At 40.1% G+C, this 8,732-nt stretch overlaps 1 protein-coding gene across 2 annotated transcripts in view; it reads right to left on the bottom strand.

Moving 5' to 3' along the window:
- Nucleotides 1–1,757: 1,757 nt before the first annotated feature.
- Nucleotides 1,758–8,732, bottom strand: part of Snap25 (synaptosome associated protein 25) — a 71,085-nt gene continuing 64,110 nt past the window's right edge. For both annotated transcript variants that reach the window (XM_021155437.2, XM_021155436.2), the window contains exons 7-8: nucleotides 6,752–6,896; nucleotides 1,758–3,106 (exon numbers count right to left, since the gene is read on the bottom strand). In XM_021155437.2, the coding sequence (XP_021011096.1) occupies nucleotides 3,038–3,106; nucleotides 6,752–6,896 (214 nt within the window). In that variant the 3' untranslated portion in view covers nucleotides 1,758–3,037. The remainder of the gene's footprint in view (nucleotides 3,107–6,751; nucleotides 6,897–8,732) is intronic.

The raw sequence follows: 8,732 nt of genomic DNA, 5'->3' as shown, positions 1-8,732 counted from the left end.
ATAGATCAGCTAGAGAAGATTCATGCCTGGGACATCCATTCTTCGTTAGCCAGAAGTAGCTGGCTGTGTGAGAGCCAAGCTTGGACAAATGCATTTGTCAAAGCAAATATGCTGCCCAGAGCATTATGTGGCAGTCTCAAAGCAAACTGCCTGCACGTCACTTTCTGTGAAAACCCACTCACTTCGGCTGAGAACAGATGGAGCTTGGAACATTCTGCACAGGCTGAATATTGACCCCCCCTGTCAGTTCTGACATATGTGGTACATAATCACCTTTTCTGTCTTTTAGCACCCTCTTCACTACCATGATTTTAAGAAATAAATGTGTTCTCGCTGTTGCTCCCTTGGAAGAGGATAAAATCCTGCAAATGCTTTCTGACAATGACAAGCTCATCATTGCTCTTCTTGCTTCTTCACTGCTCTCATCAAACCTTCAGAGAGACTCATGAGTGAATGTCCAACTACCACCACCAGCCAGGACAAATGTACTTGCATTGCTGCTATGAGTCATTCAGAGAAGTAGTGATAAAGAAGGAGATGATCAAAGATGATGGATGGGCCAGTGGTACAGGTGGTGGCAACCATGGTGGTGCCAGGGTCAGTGGTAATGGAAGTAATTATGGTGTGTATATATACTACACACACACACACACACACACACACACACACACACACACACACTATAAAGCTGATGGTGAAGGTGTAGAAGAGAGATATGCCAGTCAAGATAATGAAGTGATACAGGCAGTAGAAAAGGTAAAAGTACTGTCATGTGAGGTGGTGATGAGGTAGAAGGTAGAAATGGTGATGTCCAAAGGCACGGTAGTGGCAAAGGAGTGGTTATAAGAGAATTAAGGATAGCTTCTCTCATAGGAACTGGTCTTCAACTGTTCAAAGCAGGATTAGTCATAAAAGGCCAAAGGAGATATAGATATGACCTAGGTGTTCACTAACCAAAGGTAAATAAAAAGGTAAATAAATGCAGTATATCCCCATAAGGAAATATTACTTGGCCATAAGAAGGAATAGAATACTGAGACATGCTACAATACAGACAGACCATGTTACATCATGCAAGTGAAAGAAGTCAGTCACAAGAGCCCACTGTACCACTCCTATGAAATGTTTGGAGCAGACAAATCTATAGAAAGAGCTGGCAAATGACTAAAACTAGTAGTTGTTTCAAGTTGGATAAAGTATCTGATAATAAACGTGGGATTTGGGGGAGGGAGAAAGATGTTCTAAGACCAGATTCTACACCACTGTGAATGTATATAATGATTACCTTGCAAAATTAAATGCCTTCCACTGGGACCATAACAAAACCCAGGGCTTTGTGCCTGCTATGTAAGTGTTCTACAATTACTTTACACTTTTAGGTAAATGGGTGAATTAAGACAAGTGTGGGTAGTAGTGTTATAGTATTGAAGGGCTGAACTTTGGTTTATGGCAATGCTGGGGAAGGAAACAATAGTTACCAATGCTTGGAATACCTAAGTTTACAGGGCCAAGACTAGAGTACTTCAGATCCCACCCCCCTTTGTATTTTTTTCTCTGCATGCTAGAAAACTATGTGTCCCACAGTTAACACTAAATTCATACACAGGTATTTCTAGAACCAAGCCAAAGTGTCCATTGTTACTGGAATTGTGTTGAAATGGAACATCTGCTTTTCTACCCAGTGTATACAACTTAGGAACAACTGAACAGAGTTTGCAGACTGTGTTTTCTGGTGTGAATATAACATCAGACGGAAGTCGGTGGCTGGGATCTATAATTTTTAATAATTTTAAACTAGCTACAAAATGTCAAATCACTTCACAAACCAACAGAGGAGACAGGAGGGATTTAATATACATGCTGTAATGATATTTATCTCACAGTTTATCTATATTTCATTCATTTATATAATTTTTTAAAGGTTTCTTTATCAGCTACTAAACATCTCAGCAATTTGGTATGCATAGCTCTAGATTAAGCAACAGAGAATTGTACTGATGACAAACCACAGGGAGATGGTGATTAACAAGAGCCAGACGTAGAAGATCTTCACGTTTTCCACATAGCAAGAGTATTGTCTCCAAAACATAGCTTTCAAAAGCATTCGACAAACCCTATATTACATCCATTTCACATAGTTTCAGCCAAACACATATTTTGCTAGAAATGATTAATGGTGTGTTAAATCCATTGTGTGTGTGTGTGTGTGTGTGTGTGTGTGTGTGTGTGTGTGAATAAAGAAAACGGGATGATTATGATCAGTAAGTCTGTAGGTTGACAGGAAGAAGGTGACACAGCTGCAGGTTCTGCTGGTATGACTTAATCTTGACAGTGTCCCAATACTGAGCATGCGTAGTTGTTGCTTTGTTATTCTTGCTGTTGTGTGTGTTTTCTTGTCAGTATGCTACTGTCATGGAAAGTTTTTTGTTTAAGTAGGAATCTAAAAGTCTATTTAGTTCTCATGCATAAATGCATAAATCACATCACTTTTAGTGCAATGCCTGTTATGTAATTTCACATTGTCTAATTATGAAATCATAAAGACAAAGAATAGCCATGAGGAACCAAAGACAGCACATTTGGAGAGATTCAGAGCCTGACACCCTAAGAAAGGATTGTGGCAGTAGCTCTGTGGAATGTCACAGTTTTACAAGAACAATACTGTGTATTGAGAAAATCAACAGCACATTGAGCATTCCTAAATTGTTGTCATTCAGCAAACGCCACTGAGAAAAGAAAAAAATGAGACCCAAGACATCTTAAGTTAGGAATTAGAGCCACCAGATGACCACTATGTACAGCCTTTGGAAAGAAAGAGAGCCAGAGAAAAACAAAAAACACATGGTATCATTGGGAAGCTGACAGACCACACAGGACATTTACAATGGGGGTGACTGACTCTGTGTGTGTGTGTGGTGTGTATGTGTGTGTGTGTGTGTGTGTATGTGCAAGACCTACTAGGTAATACCATGAGAGAAGCATGAAGGAGCTCTCTGGTCCAACAACATTTGGAGGAGAGCACAGCAGAAGGGCAAATTTAACCACTTCCCAGCATCTTTGTTGCACGTTGGTTGGCTTCATCAATTCTGGTTTTGTTGGAATCAGCCTAGAAAAGAGGAGAGAAGAGAGGTCTTAGATGACTCCTTAAGGTCCTATTCATCCCCGGGATCCACTCAAGCTCTTTTGTGAAATAACTCATTCAGAATTATCACTCCCCCACCCCCAGGACCATGGACAAGGTCACAGGAACTTGACTTGAGGTTTCAGTGGTTTTCCTCACTGGATAGCATCTGCTGTTTGAGGACAGTGTTCTATAGTTTATCTTTTTATGCTGGGAAGATGCTCAAAGGCTAAACTGTTAAGCCCTAGGAAATAAACTGTTCCCATCGCCGTGGAGAAAGGTAAGGCAGCAAGTACAGGCTGTTGCTTTTTCCTGTTACAAGTGCTGTACAAACAATGCTCCCACCTGTAACTCTACAGCCTGGGCAGAGAAGAAAGCCACCAGGTGGTCGAGGGAATGATCTACTATCACTGACTGACCATAGGCTATGTGCCTACTTTCCCACTTTCCAATCTCATCTGGGTAGGGTTTTCTATGTTCAATTTGAATTTATAAATTCCTAGCACACTGGACTCATTTATGTTCAAACCAAGATCTTGAAAGTTGAACATATTTCTGGATTATTCACAACTGAATTATCTGGCTATGGTTCTCTGCCATCTGTTTGGTTAATCAAGAGTTGGCTTCAAAATGAGTATGTACATAAAAAAAGAACATTGATTTGTCCTGATTATTCAGAACTATAGACACATATTTTTTGACCCTCCAGGCTCCTCATTTGAAAAATGGATAATTCCTCCAATTTTATTTGGTTCCCAGATCCTTCTTCTGTACCTATAAACTGTGTCATAAATAATCCTACTTTGTTGAAAAGGAAAATGACTTAGCTCAGACCAATCTGACATGCTCCTATAGACTGAACTGTGCCATTTCTAGACTGAGCTCAGAGAAACTTAAATAAGAAAATAATCCATTTTAAAACAAACGTCAGGTCCGAAGGCAAATGGAGACTGTCTTGCTTATGAATGCACTGCCTGGCCTTTGCAAGGCAGCTTGGGTAAGTAGAGCAGAGGCTATTCTTGGGATATTCTCAAAGGACAGGGTGGAGCTGAAATGCCTTTGTTCAATGGATGCTTGCTCCTTTCTCTCAAGTTCTCTGAATCACATTCAAATTCCAGACTCATATTACATGGCACAAAAGTACCACATACTTTTTATGTGGTATATAAAAGAAATAGAAAACAAAAGCAAAACAAAACAAAACCTGACAGAATCTCCCCTAAGGCATGTCCTTTGGAAAAGGCGTCTGTCAGTGTCCATCTTGTTTTCCTGGTTAATCCTCGAGGATTTTGTTTTTAAATGGAGGATACCCCATCCTCAGATTCCTGCTTGATTTTAGAGAGTCCTAAGATTGCTGACATTTCTGAGATGTGCTTCCTAAGGTGCCTTTGTGGAAAGGCTGTGTCCATCAGGGAGCCCAGACTTTGTTAGAAGGGGATACTGAGTACATTGAGCCCTTAGCTTCAGGCAGGTGCTGCACTGGCCCACATCAGACATCTACTACTGTGTCTAGGTCATACACAAGCACATCCAGAGTTAAAATGTTCCCCAATCTTCCAGTTCATAGAGCTGGTGAACTACAAATCCCGTTTCTAAGCTGTGGTCTTATTTCTCAAGCTCAGTGACCCCCCCCCCCCCCCCACTGGTGGAAGACCTTGAGGACCACATCTCTGGATCTCAACACATTTTCTTCCACCAAACTTTACTTTGAAGTTTGAATATCTTCATGGATTCATTAGCACCAGTGTGTATGAAGCTTGGGATGGAAACTTACTTCTAATTTCAAGTATTCTAGAAGAACAATGTGCTTGTAACTTTGATAGATTGTACATATAAACACACATAAGCAAACCACAAAGCAATGACTTAAAAATCCACAAGACTATATCAAAACTCTGTTTTGAACTTCCCAGAATTCTCTATCAACCCAAATGATGACGAGAGAAGATCATAGTGGGACCAGGAGAGAAGAAAATTCTCTTTGCTTTGCCTACTGTGCGGTTTTAACTCAACCTTATACATACTGAGACTTCTGATACAGTTCTCAAAGACAAGGACTTCCTTGAGAAAGAGGGAATACTGTGGCTCAGTAACATGCTCAGCTAGACTCAAATGGGCTGTTTAAATGGTGTCCACATTGTGACTTTGTGTGTGGGATTCTATTTCAAATATCAGCCAAGATATACTAATTATTGTAAGGCAATTATACCCTTTAGCTCTATCTCGGTGACTCAGCAGTCTAGGGTTCAAGCAAGCCAGAGCAGCTGCTTCCCATCAACTTGTCTGGCCTTTCCTTAAACTTTTATCCCGTGTACACCTTTATTGGTAGATGAACAGCTAAATACAGAAAGTTCTCACTGTTCTAGAGAATTACCCTGGCATAGGTATTAGAACGTGGCATCTGCTGTCATTACAGGAGGATAAAAAATTCTTTTTCCAAGACAGTTACTCAACATTTTGACCCCTTATGTTAGTAAAAAGAAATTCTCTTCTATGGAACCCTGCTTGGCTTTGCTGAGTTATCTGCTTGCTTCTGAATCAATTTGGTTCAGTGATAGAAAACAAGCACTTCCTGTTTTCTCAGATTTTTTCCTTTCTCGAAAACAGTGGAGAAATTATTTCTCTGTTCATTTTTCCTTTGGAGCTATAATGGCTTAGGTCAGGCTGAATTGGTTCCAACACTTTTTGAACCTTTCAACATGGTTCTAAAATCCATTGGCTCACACAGCATTAAGAGCTTTATGATAGCAAAAGCTGCTTACCCATGACAAGCATGTTGTAACTTGCAAACTTAAGCAAAACACAAGCATTTTTCTAGCCAGCTCTGACATATGTGTAGTTCAATACCAATCAGGCAAAATATTATGTGGTCATATATTGTTTATCTGGACCATATGTGACAAAATCCTGTCTCTTTATCCCTTCACAGCACTGAAGAATGCTTGGGGATCCAGAAACTATTACTTAGCTTTGTAATTCAAAAGACATAAAAAAGAACCCACTCTATTCTTGGCAATGGAAAAGATAAAAAGAGACTCCAAAATCTCAGATTAAGAACTTCAGGGTCTCACAGAGAACAAGCACATAGCACAAGAGTGCCAGACATATATTCACATAAAATCATTGTTAAACTCTTGATGCACACATCTCTCCTCTTGGCATTTGGACAGGTAAAAAGATTATAATTAATATTCATGTGATTAGGGATGAGAATGCAAGGAAAGAATTAGTGTTTGATTTGTATGGTGAATTGTTTCATGGTTTCTGGTGTCCTGATACAAATTCCTTGGCAGCGAGAATATGATCTGTCTCATTTTCATGTGTTCTAAGTGCCTAGCACATGCCTGGCATGGGAGAGATAGAGAAATATCAACTATATTCAATCGTATGGCCTGGGGTAAGAGTGTTACTCATTGGTGGAATACTCTTCTAGCATACCCATGGTACTGTGCTCAATACCCAGCACCCACAATCCAACGAAACCCAAACTGCATTCTAATCTTCACTCCAGTTCTGCTGCTGAGTCTCATGCTTTTTGTTTTGAAATATGAAGGGCAAAATATCCAGCAACTACTGATTGCCTGGATGTAGTGGCAATCAGTAGTCAGCACCTGAGAACTGTAGACTCACCTTCTCCATGATCCTGTCGATCTGGCGATTCTGGGTGTCAATCTCATTGCCCATGTCTAGAGCCATATGGCGGAGGTTTCCGATGATGCCGCTCACCTGCTCCAGGTTCTCATCCATCTCATTTTCCCGGGCATCATTTGTTACCCTGGGAGCCAAAGAGCAATTTTGGAAGACAGAGCGAGAAGAAAGTTGTTACCAAGGGGTAGAGCTTGTGAGAAGCATACACACAACTAGTAATAGTCCTAATTCTTATTCAATATGCCAACATGTCTTAACAACATCTGTCAGTTTCAAGTGAAATTTTAAAACTGATGTTTTGAGCTCAAAGTGTAGTTTAAAGGTAGAATACTTGTGTACTAATACAAATACTGTATTTGGGAGCTTTGAGTTCTCTCGCTGTATCTTTCTCCAATAGGGTTTGGCTATAAAGCCAAGGCTGGCTGAACTCTTGATTCACCCTTCTCATCTTTCCCAGTGTTAGTATTACAAATATGCACTTCTGCACCCGCTTTGAATTTATAGTTCATATTAAACACACTGATGTATTTACTTTTATGATTTCTAAAATTATGTAATTTCTTCTTCTTAGTTATTATTTTACTTATTTTAATGTATATTTGTGTGTGTGTGTGTGTGTGTGTGTGTGTGTGTATGTGTGTGTGAGTCCTGGCATCTGACCCATGTGAAGGTCAGAGAGCAGCTAGGTATAAGTCATTGCTCTCTATCACGTCTACCAGGGTGTCTTGCTCATCACCACACATGTCATGAATGGGCTTATCCTTCCCACTTCCCATGTCACCACAGGTACACTAGAATGATAGGTGTACACTATCACATCTGGCATTAACGTGGCTTTTGGGCATATGAACTCCCCTGAGCAGCAAGTGTTTTATTGCTGAGACATTCCTCAGCCATCTCATACCCTAATTTATTTTGGGGAAGATAAAATCATCTATTCTGAAGAACTCTAGGGCAGAGGATGGAGGCAAAATTATATAGAAACTATGGTTTATTTTTGTTTTGTTTTGCTTTGCTTTTCTGAAATATAGATTTCCAAGATTCAACTTGAGGATGAGTGAAGAAAGTCAGGTAGCAAATCTCAGTGCTCATTGCTCTCCCACCTTGGGATCTTTGGCAATGTAGACAGCAGTTATAAACTTGATTTTGAGAACTCCTAAGAGATTTAAAGGAACTGCTTTTTCCTAGTGATTCTTATACACACATGTCGATGTCACAGGTTTGGTAGGGGCATTGAAACAGGTGCTTTTGGAGCATAAAAATGTGAATCTGTTGGTTTCAGTTGTATGGGTAGGAATGGGAAGGCAGGAGCTGGCTCACAAAGCACTTTACCACATTTCCAAAGGCCAACTTGAAGGCTAAGAAGGCACTCTATTGCAAACAGCAGGCATCTTACTGCAAATAGAAAGCACTTATTACAGGATTTTCTTACTAGTTACAGTAATGAGCTAAAAACGGAAGGTTTAAACTCCTTTTCCCATGGCAACTCCCAAAGTACACTGGCATATTATAACTTTTGTCTATTGTTTGTTTTGTTTTGCTTGCAACCTTGTCTCCATATATAGCCCAAGCTGACTTTGAGCACTCAGACCTTCTAAGTGCTGGGGTTAGAGTCCTATGCCACTATGCCTGGCTCCACTAACATATATATCAGCCTAAGACAGAGCAAATTTAAAGATTAAGAGAAAACCTCCTATCATTTACATTTCATTTGAGTGATCGTCAACCATGAACAAGTTTCTGTACCACAACTATTTCCATCCCTAAAGCACAGTGGAACACCAGAGCTTTACAAATCCTAGATGCTTGTGTCAGTTGTCAAGATATTTGAATTGAATTGCTGTGGATTAAGTATTGGCACGTGTCCCTCTGTCATTACTTCTTGCATTTTTCCCTGCTTCCCCCTTCCTTCCTTCCTTCCTTCCTTCCTTCCTTCCTTCCTTCCTTCCTTCCTTCCTTCCTT

Source organism: Mus caroli, chromosome 2 (assembly GCF_900094665.2).
Source record: "Mus caroli chromosome 2, CAROLI_EIJ_v1.1, whole genome shotgun sequence".
NCBI lineage: Eukaryota > Metazoa > Chordata > Mammalia > Rodentia > Muridae > Mus > Mus caroli.
Note: the sequence above shows the minus strand (reverse complement) of the source record. Positions and strands in the feature narration are given on the sequence as shown.